At 41.6% G+C, this 20,405-nt stretch overlaps 3 protein-coding genes across 7 annotated transcripts; 2 read left to right on the forward strand and 1 right to left on the reverse strand.

Annotated features, from left to right (window-relative positions):
• The first annotated feature begins 216 nt into the window (after positions 1 to 216).
• On the forward strand, positions 217 to 8,933 carry LOC107263886. Of its 3 annotated transcripts, none has more exons than XM_015731547.2 (11): positions 232 to 1,072; positions 1,389 to 1,481; positions 1,779 to 1,940; positions 2,024 to 2,127; positions 2,226 to 2,400; positions 2,485 to 2,608; positions 3,188 to 3,335; positions 3,452 to 4,416; positions 5,600 to 6,167; positions 6,263 to 6,821; positions 6,918 to 8,933. In XM_015731547.2, the coding sequence occupies exons 1-11, from the start codon at positions 685 to 687 to the stop codon at positions 7,082 to 7,084; spliced, it is 3,453 nt and encodes a 1,150-aa protein (XP_015587033.1). In that variant the 5' UTR covers positions 232 to 684; the 3' UTR covers positions 7,085 to 8,933. The 3 variants fall into 3 exon arrangements, with proteins under 3 accessions (XP_015587031.1, XP_015587033.1, XP_015587032.1); XM_015731546.2 differs by having other exon boundaries at positions 233 to 1,072; positions 1,389 to 1,466; positions 1,536 to 1,940; XM_015731545.2 differs by having other exon boundaries at positions 217 to 1,072; positions 1,389 to 1,940.
• A 755-nt stretch (positions 8,934 to 9,688) lies between these two features.
• On the forward strand, positions 9,689 to 20,134 carry LOC107263890 (histone-lysine N-methyltransferase setd3). Its single transcript, XM_015731560.2, has 8 exons — positions 9,689 to 9,868; positions 10,096 to 10,302; positions 10,531 to 11,022; positions 11,108 to 11,231; positions 18,488 to 18,602; positions 18,668 to 18,820; positions 18,927 to 19,250; positions 19,321 to 20,134. Exons 2-8 carry the CDS (start codon positions 10,185 to 10,187, stop codon positions 19,444 to 19,446), a joined length of 1,452 nt encoding a protein of 483 aa, XP_015587046.1. The 5' UTR covers positions 9,689 to 9,868; positions 10,096 to 10,184; the 3' UTR covers positions 19,447 to 20,134.
• On the reverse strand, positions 11,360 to 17,156 carry LOC112493817. 3 transcript variants are annotated; one of them, XM_025081246.1, is made up of 2 exons: positions 16,849 to 17,156; positions 11,360 to 14,863 (listed from the first exon to the last, which is right to left on the reverse strand). In XM_025081246.1, exons 1-2 carry the CDS (start codon positions 16,915 to 16,917, stop codon positions 11,813 to 11,815), a joined length of 3,120 nt encoding a protein of 1,039 aa, XP_024937014.1. In that variant the 5' UTR covers positions 16,918 to 17,156; the 3' UTR covers positions 11,360 to 11,812. The 3 variants fall into 3 exon arrangements, 2 of the variants coding, with proteins under 2 accessions (XP_024937014.1, XP_024937013.1); XM_025081245.1 differs by lacking the exon at positions 16,849 to 17,156 and adding an exon at positions 16,051 to 16,633; XR_003058607.1 differs by lacking the exon at positions 16,849 to 17,156 and adding an exon at positions 14,995 to 15,300 and having other exon boundaries at positions 14,727 to 14,863.
• Positions 20,135 to 20,405: the final 271 nt, after the last annotated feature.

Consider the following 20,405-nt stretch of genomic DNA (forward strand, 5'->3'; position numbering starts at 1 on the left):
CACAAGAAACAGTTTTGTCCATCGTTAAGCCATGTTCAAAATGGTATTCTCCAATTTTTCTGAATGACAGTCGACGCCTCAAGCCAGAGTATACAGAAAGAGGTAAAGCAAATGACGAAAATGTTTAATACTTCAATAAATAAATAGTTTAATGTAAAATAAATGTGTTGTTTGTCGAAAGAGTACTTGATTGGTGTTGCCACTCTAGAAAATGCACAGGAAGTCGCAAGCAGCGCGAGAAACGGAGCAACTTCCGGTTGTTTCGTTGCAGAGACGCTCGCGCCCGGCCAAGAAGCAGCGGTGTAGTTCGTGTAACGTCTGAAACAGTGAAAGGCCAGTTTACTTGGAGAAAGAGTGGACTTGGAAAAAGATTGTTGTTTACAAAGTGATAAAAAGGCGAGGGTAGTGGTCCAGGTTGATCCGTGATGCTGGCCGGTGGTTCTGAAAACCGTAATCAAATAGTGGCCCGGCGCTGGTGTAAATAGCGCGTAGTGGCGAGTGCGCGCATGTTGTGTGCACCCGCGGACAGATGAGCGTGGGATAGCTGTTCCTGGACTGGATTATATTCTAGGACGTTCTTTGAGGAAGATTTGTGATTCCGAAGAGGCCTCTGTGGCCTTCCGTCGCGCGTTCTGCCCAGCAACGTTTCCAGGACGTGGAAGAGTAGCACTCGACCAACGCACGATGGAGGGTGCCGACGTGAATGGCGGGAACGTCGAAGTGGCGCGAGAAGATCCTAACCTAGACATCCTAGATACGCCAGGATTACAGGAAGAGGTTGTAAGCCAGAAATCCGATAGTGGTAAGATGGATGAGCAAGAAATCAATGGCGATGTTAAGATTGCTATTAAGAGAGAGACTACCCCAAGCGCTAGAAGAAAGTTGCGCAAGTTCAAGGCCAACTCAACTAGTACCATGGAAACTGACTCCAAACCTCAGACCAGAGGTTACAAAAGAAAGCTGTCTGATCCGGATGAAAATAGTTCTGAGGAGTCCACAGAATTTAATGGCTTTGATTCGCAGGGCATAGAGCATACAGATACAGGCAGTCACGTTCTTAAAAAACTTATTGGTAATTATGCGTAGCACATTTAGAATGAAAATATTCAGAGAAGATGCAATGAATGACCCCTGCTGAGCCTGGTGGAAGCTTGTTGGTATTTTTCATTCTCAGTACTGTCGATAAGGCAGTTTTCAATTAAGTATTGTTCCGATCCATGGATCAACAAGGATTTCCCCCATGTACTACTAAATATTAATTTGTTATAGCTTTCTCATTTATCATAATAGAGACCAAGAATTATCACAATTTGCCAAGTTATAAAAGTAGTTAACTTAATGTGCTTCTTATTGACATTAACATTCTTAAGCAATCTGTTTCTTCACAGCTGAAGCTGAGTCCGCAGAGTCTCAAATAAAGCTTCGACGTCGTTCAGGCTCAAGAACGATGTTCAGAACCATCAACGGTAAGATTCGAAAAGGTGCGCATATTAAACATATACTTAATAACCATCTACCCATTAAAAAATGTTTAGAGTTCGCCGACATTCATAATATTAAGAAAGAAAAGGATTCCGACAAGTCTGAGACGGATTCGATAGGCGCTCCGAATAGTCTCGAGTCTGAGTCGGAAGCGGTAAAAGGTGACGAATCCTTGTTAAAATCGACAAATTCAACCGCGCACAGTAGTCCCTTGATTTTATCTCAAAGATCAAAAGGCAGTCGATTATCTCGAGGTGCGAGTCCTGGTAGTGCGATAAAACATAAAGTCTCCGTAGACATGTCCAATCCGGCCTTTAAGGAGCCATTCAAGTACGGCTGGAGGCGAGAACTAGTATTCAGAGCGACCTCCGAGAACAGCGTCAAAAGAATGGCGGACATTTACTACTACACACCAAAGGGCAAGAAAGTCAGAAGTTTTCGAGAAGTCGCCGAATATCGTAAGTACATGAAATCCATCAACAGCGCACAGTCAATGCGACACTATTATCATCCTAACAAATATGATCATTTCTTATCACAGTGACATCCAGCAACTTGACGATAGACAACTTCACCTTCTTCAAGGAACCAATCGGTATGGACGATCCGGAAAAGGAAATAATTCGAGATGCCAAGAGACCAAAGGTAAGGATTATAATGCAGACACGATTTTCGCATCCACCATTGGTCATCCGTTCAATTAAATAATCGTTATTTAATTTTTCTACATCTCTGCTTGTCAGGATTCGATGACACCTTTAGCCAGGAAGACGTTTGCCAGTAAGAGATCGTTCCCAGCGAAAAAGCCGGTCGAAGAACCACCAGCAACGCCGACGCCACCGCGACCAGTAGGCAGACCCAGAGGTTCTGGCTCCGGTTTCAAAGTGAAGATGCCGGGCAAGAGAGGACCGCAGAAAAGTAAGTTTTTGTATATAATATGATGAACAATGTAAAATTTAGAAACGTATGCTATGTCTTGATTCCCAAAAATCTGTTTTGCAGAAGTGAAGACACCACCGGAAGAGAGCGAAATGCTTCCACCACAGTGGAGTTCACCCGTGACACCAAGACGGAACCAGCAGCCTGTCGAAAAGACGCCACCTGCTAAGCCTAAAAGAGCACTGAAGTGAGTGGATTTTGAATTTTGTGCGATTGCGCGCTTAATTCACTCCAAAGATTTGACACATATTGAGTGTCGCATAGTAATATTTTAACTCGCAAGGCGGCTTGAATTATCATTTGGTCGAGTTTTCAGTTTTGTTCTGTTCTTTCAATAAGGACATCATTTCATATCATACCAATAATTAATTAGTAAACTGCATGGTTTACTGATAATTAGGCTTGACTCAGCTTTGATTAATTCTAGTAATAATTGCGAATGCCTCAACTGCAGCATGGACAATTATTATCTTTCACATTTATATTGGCATTTCTCTCGTCGAAAAGTTTCTTGGTTCAACTTGACACGTCGCAATCGTTAAGACTTTTTGTCGCTACTACGTAACTTACTAATACAACCGGAAACAGAGCCATGATTATTCTATCGATTAGCACCTCGTTATCGTGCGTAAGTTTCTATTTTCTTTTCCACACTTCTCGATAACTGCCTGTTGGATCGACCTGCTATCCCAATCTCATCCTAATGCAAATTCTTCTCTTTTTTGATATCCTCCATCCCTTCCCCGTACCAACGCACATCTTACAGGGCGAAACTTCAGGAACCGTGCAGCATAAGATGTTCAACGAGCATGGGCCTCATACCCAGCTTGCAATGTTGTGTCTGCCTGTGTTTGTATCATCCGGAGTGCGTCGGTGGAAAGGATTACGTCGCCAGCGACGATTACGTCTGCAAGGTGCGTTCCTCGGGGACATCTGCGGGGACGTAAATACCCGAAAGTTATGCCATTAAACTATGGTGCAGAGCCGAGTGAAGATGCTTTACGAATAAAACAGTGCATTTCTTTTGTAGAATTGTCAACAGGACACCGAGGAGACGCAGCCGGCTCAGCATCCTACGATGACTCCGTCCCTCACACCTCCGCCATTAATTCCGATAAGTATGCTTGGAGCGCAAAATGCAAAAACGAAACACGGAGTGAACATGACGCCCCCGAAATTACAAAGAATTCCGAAAACCGACGGCGCGGACGCCGCGCAGATGCAGACGCAGCAAAGAGCAGTCTCAAAGTCTCCGAAACCCGTGACAATACCAAAAGTTTCGTCGACGCCGGAAAAGAAAGAATCCACGTGGTACGCGCAGGCGCGAAACGAATATTTACACAGTCACGATGGCTCCTTGCCGAAACCAGCTCAAAACATTGCTCTGATGGCTGGCAAGAAATATATCGTGGTACCGAAAAACAATGCAATGGCCGTACAGCCGGCAATCACTGTCAAGCCTGACAAAATAGGAGACAAACCGCCTATTTTACATGACAGCCCGATCACTGACGTTTCCAATACCACCGAGATGTCCTTGACCTCCAGGATACCGACTGCTAGATCCTCCGAGACTGAGACCAAAGTTCAATTGGACAAGTCAAGTAGCAATGAAAGTATAAACATGGCGGAGAGTCCGGTCAATGAAACTCCCAGTGTATCCGTAGCTGAATTGGACGAGACTGTGATGGAGGAGGATGAGAAAATGGAAACGGAAACGGAAGTTGCCAAAATTTCAGAAAGCCTTCCGATTTCCACTAATGAAATTAGCAATGTAACTTCCAATGAAACTGACAGCACCATTAAACCTATTTCGAGCGTGAAAGATACTGAGTCAGAACCAAAGAAAAATGAGGAGAACGATAAAGAGTCTCAGGAGGAGACGTGCGAATCTGCTATTCCTAGTACCTTGGAAAGTCAAGATAATGTTAATACAAGGGAGAGCGACTCCGTTAAGGTTGACGATAGGGTCGCTACTGTACAGGCTGACAGCAAGTAAGTGAGGATGATTCTACGTAGACATTTCAGACGTTTTATTTGATTTCTTCTCCTAGCTTTGTATAAGTTATAAGATGATTCCCTTCTGAGGTTTTGGCAGTTGCTTTGTACATATTGTATTTACAAGATTTTAACGTCTAGGCGCGTCAACGGCTTTACGCGAGTCACCAGGGTCTATTGGCGAAACGATTGAGCCGATATCAAGTTTCTTTTTCTTTTATTGTCTTTATTACCTTTTGCTTTTTTTGTAGAATTAGTTCACACTCTTCTCAGGCATTTGGTGTTAGATCTAGAGGAGAATCGAGACTCGCTTGACTTTTTCAGATCCTTAAAATTGTAAATGCAATATATGTATACTGATGTTTATTATATTTGCAAATATAAAAACGCCAACGTGAAAAATGAATTTGATTTTGACTTATGATCGAAGCACACTGCCTTAGCTTCGAAATGGTGGTTGAATTCTTTAAGATTCGTAATTGAAAGACGGGAAAAATATATTTATCGAAGAAGCGTCCAGGAAAAAGAAGTTGGGTGTCTCGTTATCGGACTCTTCGAATATCCAGTAATTGTAGTATCAGGGTAAAATTTTAATGCTTCATCGTACGTGGAAGAATCGGTCACGTTTCGATGTAACTCGGGTCTGATTAATATTTGGGCGAATTTACGTGTAGCCTGTCCGCGTGCCGATCACAAGAGTATCTTTTTACGTTAATGCTACAATTATGGAATCAGCTATTGATAAGTGCTTCAGTGGAGAGAAAAATCTAATTCATTTTTACTTTTTATATTTACAGATATAAAGACATGTGCGAGCCGAAACAAAAAAAAACTCTTAGTGCGTTTTCCTATAACACAATCCCTAAATATCCTCCTATCCCTCCAACAGGATCCCACCTCCTCAGATTGTGTCTAAATTATACAAATTCATCTTATTTGCCATAATTGCCAGCAGTTGCTTTAGTTTCAAGAGGCTTTTATCTGCGTGTCCGTTGGTTTCTTATAAAATATTCTAATTTTTTAGAGAGCCTCTTTTTCTGGGTCCCTACTGAAATTTACAAGAACAAGATGAGAATGCTTAAAAGCCTCTTAGAAAATGATACTCCGCGCTGAACTCTTCGAATGTACAAAATCCTCCTGATGCATAAATCCATAAACATTGTGCGTCTTTAAATTGCAGAAAGCGACAAGTAACGGCGGAGACGGATCAGAGGCAACACTTCATGGTGTCCGTGTGCGCGGGTTATCACGCCCTCTCCCGCATCTTCCAGTACCTCAAGGTGCAGGAGCTGCTGCGCGCAGCGCGTGTCTGCAAAATGTGGCGAGATCTAGCAGCACATCCTGCTTTGTGGAAGACTGTGCGAATGAAGAATAGCCAGGTAACCGATTGGGATGGCCTGGCAGACTCGTTGAACAGACGTGGCACCCAGCACCTCGACCTGAGGAAGATGCTCGTCGCTGGGGAATCTGATTACATTTGGAAGAAATTCGTGTCGGTGATACCACGCGTTACCAGTCTCCTGAAGTTAGAATTATGTCGCTGTCCTGTGATGGTCGTCGAGGAAGTCATCAAGAGCTGTCCCCAACTTCAGGTGCTCAGCGCCATGTCGATAAAGTGCGACTCCCTCAACCTGGAATCCGTTGGGAACCTCAAACGCTGTCAAGAGTTGCGACTCAAAGCTATTAACGGGATGTCTCTGAAAGAAGACCTGTCGCCGTTGCAGCATCTGACTAGCCTAACGCACTTGGTGAGATCCTGGATTCTATAGTACCGTGCGAATCTACTGGTGTTTACTTGGATTATGATAGAGACATCACTTGTAATTGGTATTTATTTTTGCAGAGTTTAACGTCCGTTAAGGAATTAGGCAAGAAGAGGATCGAGATTCTGGAGTCCCTTACGAATCTTGAGACCCTCGAGCTTGGCGAGTGCTCTGATTTCCCTGAAAAATTCGGTACTGCTATTCTGACGAAGCTGCACAAGCTGGAGAGACTAAGATTGGAAAAGGGTCAAGGTTCATGTTGTACCTTTGATATCCTCGAAGGTATATCCAGACTGCCTACTTTGATTCAGTTGGAACTGGTGAACTTCGACGTGAAGAATGGATTCGACAAGTGTCTTGCCAATTGCAAGAACATCAAAAGACTTTTGATAATACCAACTTATATATCCCAGTCGGCTACGTCGAACAACATGGTTCTTGGTGGAGTCACGGAACTGTCAAATAATTTAACACACTTTGTCTGGGGTGTCACCTTGGAATTGCTTAGGGTCACTGAGCTTTTCGTTGATCAGTGTAATCAAATGAACAAACAAATTACTGGCGATTCTATACCTGTATTAAAACCAGTACCCTGCTTGAAGTTAATTGAAGACGTCGAGGAAGAGGAAACTTTAAAATGTACATGTCCATTGATTTTTATTCTTACAAATTGATCGGCACGTTTCCTGCTAAAAATGACAGCAATTCTTAACCATGTATTTCTGTCTGTTGCAGCTGATGACAAACAACCAAACTTAACGAATCCCCAGGTGGATATTCTGCCCTTGCCGCAATTGCAGAAGCTTTTGTTAACAGCCTTGCCGAAAACGAGGGTCAAGATCTTGAAGATACCTTTCCATGCCACGTGGAGGCAGAGCATTTCAGACAGTACTACTCAGTAAAGAGTATAAAATCGTGAAGGAAAATAATGTAGATGATATTTAAACGGATGAGAAAATAGACAAAGGAATTCTATGAACGCGAAGGTCTAGATTCCTTTTGAATTCGACTCTGTACCGTCAGCACAATTTACTTCAGTGTTTTGTGAAAATCGCGATAATCTTTATCACGTGTTGCGGAATCGTGAAAGAAAAAAAAGCACGACTTTGAGAAAAAGTGACATGGGACCAGAAGTACGCATTACTATTCGCTCGTCATATTGTCCCTTGCCATAGGAACAACCGAGAATTTCAGCTCGACTGATATTCTTAAAAATCGATATACCCTAAATACGATTTGCATGTGTACAATTTTCGAAAACGGAAAACCCCACTCACAAGAACATCGGTTTCCAAATCTCATCGACATTAAATCCTCCCCTTTTCTCGCGTCACTTTGCGATCTGCTCGCGCAGTGTAAATTCATGCTGCGAACGTTTTCATGAATACGTCAGTACGCCTTTACAATAATAATTGCAAAGAACAATTGCGAGGGCATAGAGTCGCGCAAGAGAAAGATCTACCCGAAGCGATGAGTTTGTGAAGCTATAAGAAAATTAAAGTAATTGCATTAAAATAATTGCAACCAAACAAGAGAAAAAAAACAACGCACATCTACAACCTACGGTGCGGACACCTGACGCCACATAAGAAGTGCTGAGCAGGTTTTCAGTTTTTATGAATGAATTGCAGCCTCAAATCCTCGATGGACGTCTTTCTCATAAAACGCCATAGACGTTGAAGATTTTTGTGTCCCACCTTAGAAGAGATCGAGCTGATACCGAATTTCTATCGTTAAAGAAAAAGGGAGATGAAACAGCAGATACAAAAAAAAATAATGAAAAACACGTTAATCATGTGGAGTATCTTTAAAATAAGGCTCTATCTAGGATTCTAAGCTGTATAAAATAATTCTACATATTATTAATATCGTAATTGTATCTGTATCTCTTAGTATTTAAGTGGCGTAAATGATAATGTCGCAAAGTTCACCAGGAAGAAGATTGTCACACGACCAAGTGGAGTGTATAATATTGCCATGCTTTATCGTTTTAGGCATAATCAAATGTCGCTCCGTGGTCTGACGTGCAGTATGTAGTGATAGTGCGTTTTAATGCTAAAGTATAATATACAAGATAATCGAAAGAGTAGCTCGATAGGGCAGAGATAATAAAAGATAAGACAGATATTCCTCTGTCTTCCGGCGTCTTCGAGGCTCCTAAAGAGAAGAGAGGACGTGAATGAGGAAATTCGAGAAATGGAGAGAGAGAGAGAGAGAGAGAGAGAGAGAATGCTATATTTTATACGTACCACGATCACTCTCGAGGTCAAAACAGAATTTGAATTAAAAAGAAAATGGACCCTGAGTAGATTATATAGGTTAAATAGCCGCTCTAGCAAGCGGCGGAAATTCTACGGCGCTATAGAGTTACTTTTAGTATTAGGCTTTTTAGTCTTAAGAAGTAAAGCACATCCGGTTACTAATAAATTGGTTGTAAGATACTTGGCTTTGAAAATTCTACTTGGTCGTTTCTTGTAAAGATTAATGGCTTATTATGGCGACTCTTCTTCCTGAGTTTTGCGACACTATCAACTGACATACGATATCACGCGTTTTACTTTAGCATTTTTAGTTGAAACAAAAATCACAATACATTTTTCTCGATTAAAGATTTAACGTTAGGGGGTCTCTATGGAATATGTTCCAGCTTGTATGGTTTATCTTATGATGAATAACATTGATTATCTTAATGTTTACTGTCAAACAACCTTTGAATTTATAATGTGGAATTAAATTGTATCAAAAATGGAACAATTCACTTTTTGAAGGAAGAAGCAACAACGCCAGCAACAATTGCAAGGAGACAGGATCATTGCACAAACTATTGAGAATTCCGTTTACCATTAAATTCTAATGATCTTTCTTTTATACATAATATAATGTTCTCTCTTGTTCATCGATGAACGCGCAAATCGGCGATTTTCACTGTTATGCTTTCTGTTCAAGCATAAAGTAAAATTTTTATCCCTATGTTGATCGACAAAACTGTTTTATTCTATTGGATGTTTGATAATGATTTCTCCTCGTGTGCTACTATCTCATATGTTATCGTTAGTGAACAAAGATTTATTGTAGAAAGTTTTGTAACTGGCCACAGCAAAAAAATAAGAGTAAAAGGATGTGAACAAGTATAAATTATGATTGATGATAGTAGACGAAGCGACAAACTTTTAGATGCTCCTCGAAAATATACTCTGTTATGTAGAATCACAGCAGCAACGAATGTGCATTCTTTGTTTAAGGAAAAAAAAAAAGGAATCCCGTGGAAAGTCGAAATAAATCATATGTTTGTTAAGGTTTTACTCGTCTAAACACGATTTCTATGTGTAGTTTACTGAATGCGTATGGAACGGTGTATAATGTTTGTGATAGTTTACTACAAGAAATGAACAGTAGATACAGGTACATAAGTACATTGTAGATAAAAGCTTTCGGTGTGAGAAGCAACCTACAACTGTGAAGATGAAATTTATTTAGTTTTCGAAATCGTTTATTTGCGAAAGTTATACACGGGAATCAGCCGCGAGTTCAGATCGAAGAATGTTTGAAAATTCTGTGGAATGCGAATCACGACGCTTAAGTATGATGTATCTTAAACAATGGCTTTGTAAGTCCTACTGAATCAACGAATGTGTGAAATATTCTGAGGGAGACAATAATAGTATCACGGGATGAAATAAAAAAAGGTATTATTAAAGCGTGGTAATGATGATTGTTGGTAAGATCGTGAGAAAGTTAAACGCAAATGCGAAAGTAGGTGACCCCCGGCTGAACGAAAAATCAATAAGTACAAGAAGGGTTGGTGTGTCGTACGGGGAAGTTGCTAGTGCTTTCGAGGTTATGTGTGTCTGGATTCCGACACCCACGTCGGGTAAAACTCTATTTTTAGGAGGCGAAATCTGTGCATTTCTAGGTGTTAAAGCGACGTGTCTATCCGCTCGGGCGTTATAATGTGTCTGCATGCTGGTCGAATCGCTAGAAGCGTTGTGAGATAATATAAAGATGGGCAGAAAGAAAACTCATGCCTCCGGCAAATGTAAACATCACGCTGCACCGCAGAAGAGGATTTCACCCGCGAAAAGGAATGAGATCAACGTTCAGTGCGAGAAATTATTTCATTGTAAGTATATTCAAGGTTTTTCTGTGTTTTTCCCTGGCATCCGATGAAAACGTTCATGCGGCACCTCTCACGGATCATTTTCATATAGTTTTTTGGTTTTTTGTACTTTCTGTACTTTTACTTATATGTAATTCAGATATATGCTCTTCAATTTGTTGCTAGTTAAATATTAGAGTATTTATTATATATCCCTGTACCAAAACAAATCTTTCACTGTTCTTGTTACAGTGAGCAGCAATCCTGCGTATGTCACACAACTATGGGACAATTACCTGGAGATTTTGGCTGTTTTGGAAAAGGTTAAACGATTGGAGGAAATGAAGACGGAGTCGTCAAAACGTTTCCAGGCTATCGGACAATTCATTAAGTGGCTCAGGGACAATGGCGCTAATGTGGATGGAGCAAGTATAGCTGAGTTTCCTGGTTTCGAATTGGGCTTGAAAGCTGAAAAAGATTTCATACAGAATCAGCTTATGTTGGAAATACCACGAAAATTGATTCTGAGCGTCGAGTCTGCTGCTCCAGAACTTACGTCACTGCAGAACGATCCATTGGTACAGCACATGCCACAAGTGGCTTTGGCAATTGCCCTTCTTATTGAAAGGCATAAGGAAAATTCAAAATGGAAACCCTATTTGAACATTCTACCAACAACATATTGTACAGTTCTCTATATGAATGCCAATGACATGATCGAACTAAAGGGCAGTCCGACATTAGGTGAGATCATTGATGCTCAAGGATAGATTCGTTAGTTCTTATCCGAATTGTCAAACAAATTGTGTTTCTCTTCAATTTCTCACAGAGGCGGCATTGATTCAGTGCAGGAATATTGCGAGGCAGTATTCGTACTTCAATAGATTGTTTCAAAACAGCCACAATGCGGTGTCTGATTTACTCAGGGAAGTTTTCACCTACGAGGAGTACTGGTGAGTGCTAGAAGTTTAGAACTAAGGTGTGGGTTCAACAAAAACAAAACACTGATGTGCATTTGATAATATTTATATAAAAGACAATTCGCGTGATGAACCTTAAATAAATATACTCTATCCTAAAATACTTTTAATAATATCAATTTTAATGGTTCAACGCAATTAAGGTACATTCAGTATAAAAAGGCAGATCGATTCTCTGGACTATGAACATCAATCACAGTATCTTCGCTTAGAGTGAGGAAAAATAAGAACCATCTGATAAATATTTTCCTCGTGTAACAATTACAACATCCTAATTCATTATTTGATGGAATTCCTAATATTGCACGATACTTTTTGGTCGCCATAATTCGTAGAATTAAACTCAATAAATAATGTGAACTTAATCTTAGAGTAAAGTGATTTAGATGATCAATCATTGGAGATTATTTCCATTTGATTACTCGTAAGGCACATACAGGCTATCTCTTTTAAATTGTTAATTCGTTTTATCAAATACTTGTGTAACCATATTTACGTCTACGAAGATACTGGTAAACTTTATTATTGTGTTCCATAAATGTCAACTTTTCCATTCACTTCATAAAATCTGGTATAGTTTCCCAACTATCATTAGGATCTAACGAGTCATTTTCTATGTCACTTCTACTCTCAAAGTCATCATTGTCACGTTGTTCACGTTTTTCAGCTCGCTTAGCAGTCGAAGTAGCAACCACATTTACCATAATGGTGTTTAGACTACTAGTATTTGAGAGTTTTCGTGCGGTCATCATCGGCGCCTGAAATACCGCCCTGGAAAATGTATTCCTGTATGTAAACTTTTGCTTCTGGCGTATTCTGCAAACAATGAAAATGCCCAGGAAGACGACTATCGTCACACCGAGTATAGCACCACTGGCGATTATGCTTGGTCTAACTTTAGAGAGAGTCCTTCTGTCCTCGCTGTTCTCCTCGTCGTCCTTTTCACTATCCTGAGGGACATCAACCTTCATTGTATCTATCGAACTCTTTTTCTCAGACTCTTTCACGTATTCTGATTCCACGATTTCTGTTGGGCCAGGTGGATCTGAATTAGATACTGGAAGCTTGACATCGGTGATACTGGTAAAGTATGAGGACCCTTCGGAGTCATGTTGAATATTTTTTGAAAATGGCAGTGAGTCAAATCCTGATATTAGGTCTAATAGTTGAGCTGACAATTTATTATCTTCCGTAGTCCCTTGGGCATTTTCTTCAAGAACCTCAAGACTATGTTCATCGAAGTGCATTGTACTTGGTGGTGGATTCAGTGAAGTACTCTCAGAATTATTTTTTATATCCTCCTCCTCCTCCTTCTCCTTATTTCGTATTTTTTCTCCATAGGCCCCAGGATCTTCCATCTTTTCTCTACGATTCGACACTGTTATGTTTTTAGTAACAGAATCCTGTTGATTGTTTTCCAGAGTCTTGAGGATTGAAGGTACTTGCATCTTTAGACGTTGCTCACGAGATCTGAAAGCCTCTGCCAGATGGACTTGGCTAGAGCCTCGTTGCCGCAGGGCAATCAGTTCCTCCAGACTCATATTTCTAGCCTTCAAAAGTCTCTCGAGTCTCTTTACACTTGATCCGGAACTGAACAATTCAGAAATTTCCGCGCGAGCTTCCGGTTCTACTTGAGATATAATGTCTTCGTACCCCCTGTGGTTAGTCGTTACGTTCTTATGCCTATCTGTGAAACTTTCATCCTCGTCTCGTTCATCTAGATTGTAATCAGCGTGAGACTCTTCGCTAGGAACTTCAATCTCAATTTTCTTCTGGTCATGAGAACCGTCCTTATCAATCCTCATGGCATAAGTTAAATTGTCCTTCGGATCCTTGATATCCTCCTGAGAGACCTGGTGCACAGCGTCACTCTGATAGTCCACCTCTAAGGTATCCAAAGTATAATTCGTATGATTGACCGTATTTATTGAATCATTAAAATCCTTACTCATTTCCTTTACAGCTCTCTGAACCTCCTCGGTAGTGCCAACCTCATCATCAATCATCTCGTCACTTCCTGCTACACGCTCAAGAGTATCAGTCTTCTCGGTTGAGCTCAAAATATGCTCAATACTCAATGTCGATCCTACATCCCGAAGAGTGTCTCCCGACTTTGCAACTGGTGACAGAGACGTGCTTGGCACATGGAACGTGATGTCCATCCTGACCGTTGCAGTGGTCTTGGGTTTCTTAAGAGTGAAGTCTGAGAATTCCATTATTTCATCCTCGTCAATCTTCGTCGAGGTCAACCCGTAATCGTCATCGGACCTCGTTTTACTCGTCTCCCGTTGGAACTCATCCAAGAGGTCTTTGGCATCGGCTTTGATCGTCACGATTTGCTTCGGAGACTCGGTGAAAGATTCGACAGTGGGTGAAATTATTTTCTCCGTGAACCTTTGAATCTGTGGAATCCTTCCGTACGGTTTGGACGTCGTTCCTGTCAGGGTGAGGTCTCCGTTTGTTGGCGGAAGGCGATCCGGGAAGTACGTTACTCCTGTGCCCGGAAACGCAATTGTCAGAGGATTTCTAGTTTCGCTCTTGCTTAGAATCCGTTTGCTTGGCATCCAACGTGGACGCTCCCTTCCGGTATTCTTAGACACATCCGGCTTTGTCTTTACGATCGGCAGCTTGTCCTCGTTCGTAAAATCATCGCTACTCGATTTTAATACATCAATGGCGTTGGCATTTCCTTTGAGAAGATCGGCCAGGGTCAAGTTCCGTTGCTGAAGAATTTCCGAGAGGCTCAGTCCTCCGCCTTGTTGCATCTTCAGGAGAGTCTTCAGTTCTGTGTTCTCAGGCGTCCTGTCTCTCGGATTAACTCCTGGACTTCTCGATGAAAAATTTGGCTTTCTCTCCGTCCTGCTGTCCTCCCTGTAATTCCACGGCGCTCTGGTATCCGTGGAAGCCGTTCCTACGCTTTGAATTGTCGCATAGGAATTCTTCGGCTCTGCGAATTCCGAATTCTGCGGCGGTCTGCGCTTTCTAGGTCGCGGCTTCTCGTACTCGTCCTCCATCAGGTCATACTCGCTGGGACGGTTTTGAAAAGCCTCCTTATATCTCAGAGCTACACTGTCCGCGTTATCAACGTCCTCAAATGATAATCGCGGGCCATTTACCTTTGCTCTACTTTCAGTGCCCAAGTCGCTCTGTTCATCGCTTTGTGAATGGTTATGTCGGTTTTCATAACTTTGGAAATTTTTATAGCCATTCCTATGGGAATGTTCGTAATCCTTATCTATGGAATATTTCTCTGTGCTTGAAATTAATCTTTCCAATTGTTCATAGCTTCCGGATTGGTCCTCCGATTGCCTGGATTCAGTTCTACGATCCTCAGGACGTTCACCTGCACTCACAGCTTCCGATTCTCCATGATCATCTTCCTGGTACCGAGTATCCTCCTTCCATCTATCCTGAATGGATGCTGCATGGAAGGGGACAAGCGGCACGATGTCACCATCCCTCCACTTTGGCTCAAGTGCTTCTCCATTGCTTCTCCACTTTCCAATAAGTTTCCCACTACCGGACTTGGAATCTCCACCAGGATAATAGCCCTCATCGGGGTATTCGTGCTCGTAGATATCCCTCCTGGCATCCGCTGAGTATTCCTGAAATAATATAAAGTGATAGACTCATCAGGCAAATTCACGATCTTAAATTTAATTATCAGTCACAAGTAAAAACGTATTTTCACAGGTATCACTACTCCAGACATTAGAATATACATATGTCCACATACTGTCTGGTATGTAGGTTCTCTGAACCATACTTAGAAAACTGTCTACTGTATTAGCGAGGTACACAAGTCTCCAAGAGATCTGTAAACGTTAGCTCGCAGTAGCGAGAAAGTTTGCCCTTCGCTATTACACTGGAAACACGCATCGGGATCTCATAGATATCAGGACACTTGGTAGCTGTTGGCGAATCGATGATTTTTTAATGACTGTGCCGTCAGTGAGCATGACGAGGATAAGTCGAAGGTGCTGGATTCTTATTATACGCACGGATACGCTTTAGCGACTCTCGCAGGTATTATCAACATAATTTATATGAATTTGTTCTTTCACTTATCAAGCGTTTATTAAATTTATAACAGATTGACTATCGCTGCCTTCGCGATCAAAGGGAAGACGCTGGTGAACGTTCGCGTCAAACGAGCCGTGCGAACGTAAATAACCCCGAAAGTTCAACGACCATAAAAAAGAAAGTTTCGCGGGTATTATCATCATTGTTTTCCGGTTGCACAATTGGATGAAAGTAACTGCGAGCTACGAAAAACTACGAGATCTTCTTATCCGTCGTAGATCTAAGGCCCGCGGGACACGAGAACGTAGTTTCACGAGAAATATCTTTTAATTGCTTCTGGTACCAACTGCTGCCAGTGGCAACAATGTTACCAATTACGCAGCGCACCCTCCCCCCTCTCTCCCCCACCTCTTCAACTACGCACGAGGCTAAATTTCAATGATCCGCTGCTAAATCTTCTCGGTATCTCTGAAACCTTTGCTTATGGGATTCTTCCTGTATTTATCTTTACCCTGACTAACTTGCAACTGCGAGACGTTCAGCATTCTCATGTTGGCTGACATTCTTATTTTAACTGTCTCACGCACTTTGAGCGAACCTGCGAAATGCAATGAAAATCTCGAACTTTCTGCTGCTGCGTTATACGTGCCAATTTTTTCTCTCTTTTTTTTTTGTTTTATAAATCCGTGACTCTGCCCTTACACCTGTAGCTGCTGGCCACATACTAGAGTGATAAATAATACTTTTCTTTTTTTTTTGCATGTCCTACCCTTCTGTTTTCGACACGATCCCGCCTCCTGTTCCTGTGCTCCGTCGACGCTGCCAATCCAATGAAAATTATTATGAAGATTGGACACGACACTTTTTTCCACATCGTTGCGCTCAAACGGCTTTAACGCATCATAACCGTACAGATCGACGAATCACGGCAGTATCGATACTCGTTTGTTGTACGCCTTGCAACAATAGTTTATTGTCCAGTCAATAATAGAGTCTCTTGTTAAAGGTGCCTCTGGATGGTTGTAGGAACAAGTGCACGTAGAGTGCGCTTATGCACAGAATACAAAAAATTATGTTTTTGCGATTGCACAGTTTAGATAGTAACACTAAATTCATATAGCTGATCGGACAGCTTTTCCTTTATAATAAATGCACATTAATATTAATGACAGCACTCGTCATTAGTTCAGGCCTCGTACACATTGTCGGCGATCTTTCCTGAATTGATTTGCTGGTGAAATTAGTCTACGCAGGATTCTAGGAACTGTCACTTTACGATCTTGACTATATTGTACTGCTTCTCTGTTTCTCGATTTAATATCTTTGTGCTCGAATCGATCGAACCACTCTTGGTAAGTCTCTCCTTCAAACTGATGCCGTTTTCTCTCGCTGCCCGCGTAAGTAAGTCGGTGAAACTTAAGGAGTCTTCTAAAGGTTCCTAGACAGTCTCTCCCGTCCTGTCGACTCTTCTCGCACTCACTCACTCTCTCTTATTAACTCTATTTTTATTACTCATCTCTCTCTCTCTCTCTCTCTCTCTTCCTCATTCACTCGCTCACTCACTCACTCGTGCAATTCGCAGCCCGCCTCTCCTCTCCTCTCCTCTACCTCCTGTGCATTGGAGGATGGATTTCATCTTGGTGCTCAAGTAGATGCAGGATAGCAGGAGGGATCCGATAGATAGGTGCTCGTCTACATTCTAATTTCTAAGTCGTCGCATTAATATTGCGGAAGGAAAGTCAGCAAAGGAATCCAGACGCGAGTTAAGACTGAGGATTCTTTCTTACCTTTTTTCTATCTATTTATATTGGTTAGGAAGCCGAGGATGTTTTTTCTTGCCTAGAATAGATCCTACTGACCCTTTCTTTTTTTTTTATTTATTTTCTTTTTTTTTTGTAGAATTAATCTATCATCAGCCAAAGTCTTAATAGCTTATCGAAGAGCTCCCAAGGTAACGATGGATTCTTCATGTGTCGGTAGATTCTGTTAAACGTGTTTAACTGTTTCCATCAGTGCCATTGCAATGTATAATGTTGTATAAAGTGGAATAATGTTTTTTTCATATGAATATCGAGGCTGCGCTACCTGGTCACAGGGACGACTTATCTGGTAGAAAGTGTAGAGGCCTGAAGATCTCACGATCTTCAATTCTTCACGCGACCTTCAACACAATCAGCGGAGTGTGTCTTCTGTGCGTCCTGTGTGTCCTGTGCGTCCTGTGTGTGTGCCTAGAAGATGAGACTCTCTGAAACTCCTTTCTTGTGCCGCATTAACTGACAGCGCTAATGTTATTTTCATTTTCGATATTGCAGTCAAGACTGGCTTTAGGCTTTTCCAACAGTTCCCCATGTTACTCTATTCATCTGCAAAAGGTAATCTTGGTTATCCGGATACACAGAACGAACGATGCCACCGGGAGCAGGTACCATCCGCATGCGCGAGTCACGTGGAACCGCTGAAGATCTACCTGAACTTTCACGCGTTTTAGTTGATCTTGTAGAAAGGGAAGGAAGAAAAAAGTGTAAAAATCGAAAGACTCGCAATTACTTTCGCATTTCGCGCAGCTAAATAACAGAAGTCACGTAAACACTCGCTGGAATTCTATTTGGATTTTGTATAAGGACTTGGACGCCACGACGCAGCCATCCGCACGCTTCTGCGTTCGTGATCGGAGTTCAGAATTCATTTCCACGTCGTGGAGTCCTTAGGCGGTCAGGAACTCGTAGATGGGATATCATCAGAAGCTAATTTCCTCTCTCCCTCCCTCCCTCTCTCCCCCTCTGTGATGTTGCTGCGCAATGTTAACTGTGTCTAGGCAACACGTCTGCAGTCCGTCATGCCATTTCCTGTGAGAGAAAGTCGTTTTTAACAATAAGGACGTAGATACTGATATTCTCACTTGTATCCTCGTTTCCGGGATTTCTGGGTCAAGTTCGTTCGAAAAGACCGGTCCTGCCTCAGGGTATAATTTTCAATAAACCTATCTATGGAGGATCCCCACGAGTGAGCCTTTACGTTTCAAATTATTTCTAGCGATAGAAAGTTAGCATCGATTAGGCGCAACCTGGTTTACTAAAATTTGTGAATTCTGGTATAGGTGTGGAGTAGTGTGTGTGTGTGTGTACTTGTGCCATGGTTATTGGTTAGTAATGTGCTCTAAGTCGATTTGACATTTTTTAATGATTTTTACTTATTTTGTCTTTCAGCTGGGCAGTCTCCACTGTGATGACCAGGCAGAACATGATTCCCAGTGCGAATGGACCGCAGATGATACATGCTTTGATACCCATGTGGGATATGTGCAATCACGAAGAAGGCACTGTAAGTGTCGATATGACGTCGATACATAACATTTTTCTTTTAACTTTTAAACTTTTAATCTTTAGATAACTACGGATTTCAATCGCGACACTGACAGTTGCGAATGTTTTGCACTGAGAGACTTCAAAGAAGGGGAACAAATTTTCGTTTACTACGGACCCAGGACAAACGCTGATTTCTTTGTGCATTCTGGCTTCGTGTATCCAAATAACAAGCAGGTACGCCTAGTTTCATTGACTGAGTTATAAAAGAAAAATTCTTTGGTTGTCAGCCGACGAGTACTAATTGATGCAAATGATAAGACTGTCTTCTATCCTGTCTTAGGATGGTTTCAAGCTTCGTCTGGGCATCAGCAAAGCAGACTCACTTCAAAAAGAGCGGATAGACCTCCTGGAGAAGCTAGGACTGCCGTCGGTCGGTGAGTTCCTCCTAGTCCCAGGAACCGAACCAATTTCAGATCTGCTCCTGGCCTTCCTGCGCGTCTTCAGTATGCGCAAACCGGAACTCGAACATTGGCTCCAGTCCGACAAGGTCTTCGACCTGAAGCACATAGACTGCGCCCTGGAGACCGTGGTCGAGGAAAACGTGAGGAAGTTTCTGCTCACCAGACTCAAACTTTTGATCGCTAACTTTCCCACGACATTGGACGTGAGTAATTGTTGCTTCACAGACTGTTCCGAAAGCTAGAGGCGCGCATTGACGAGCTTGATAATTGCAGGAAGACTTGGAACTCCTTAAGACGACTTTGCCCCACGCCAAGAAATTGGCGGTTCAGCTCAGGGTATCTGAGAAGAAGATACTTCACGGTGCTCTGGATTACGTCGAACAGTGGATCAAAGCGTAATTGTCTTTATACGCCAACATGAAAGAAGTATGCGCAACAAGTAGAATGTGTGTGACGGTTAGAACTCAATAATGAAATTAAAGAATCTCACCCGATGCCAATATTATTTTTACAAGAGACGGGGAGAGAGAGAGAGAGAGAGAGAGAGAGAGAGATGGTCCGATAACGGTGAATACCAGTGAAGCTGCTGAATTTTCCAGGATTCCTGGATCGTGCGAAAGTATAACTGTTTCTTTGGTATTTCACTGTACCTATATATAGGGTGGGGTATCCCTGCATTGTACTCTGTAAATTAAAATAAATATATATGTATGTATGTATATGAGATAAGCTTGACGAAAGGATTATTGTGAATCGCGTAAATACGTGTAATGATTTAACGGATATGAAAAGTGAAATTGATCAAGTTCTTGTGCTCTCTATAAGAAACATCGCATTGTCTTAATAATGCACGAATTTGGCCAATAACCCTTTACTGTTACAGGGTGTTACAAGCTCTCTGCCTTGCTACACTTTAAGTCTCTCATTAACTCTAAGAGTAGGTAATAAAGTGCTTCGTTTCAAATCATAAATTAACATGAAAAGACAAGCTATCATTTGGTTGTTCAGTTGTACATCAGTGAAGAGATAAATTTGTAGAGCTAGACATGAAGGATTGGAAATATTTATTTTTTAAGAGAGAGAGAGATACACCTAAGAAATATTTACAGTGGCGTACTATGTGCTATTTACTACCTTATGCCAATGATATTATAAAGGCTGTTTTACAAGTACGTTCAAGCTGTAAGCAGCCGTACGATGTGCCGTATTAATTTTTAATAAGGAAAATCAGAAGATAGATTCTCGTCAATAAAACAAACTTAGAACGAGTATCAGACCACAGCGTGTGCATTAATACCGTATTTAATCGATGGTATCCTTAAGTACGATTAATGTGTGAATAAATTAAATAAAATCGC

Source organism: Cephus cinctus, unplaced genomic scaffold (genome assembly GCF_000341935.2).
Source record: "Cephus cinctus unplaced genomic scaffold, Ccin1 Ccin1_scaffold0168, whole genome shotgun sequence".
NCBI lineage: Eukaryota > Metazoa > Arthropoda > Insecta > Hymenoptera > Cephidae > Cephus > Cephus cinctus.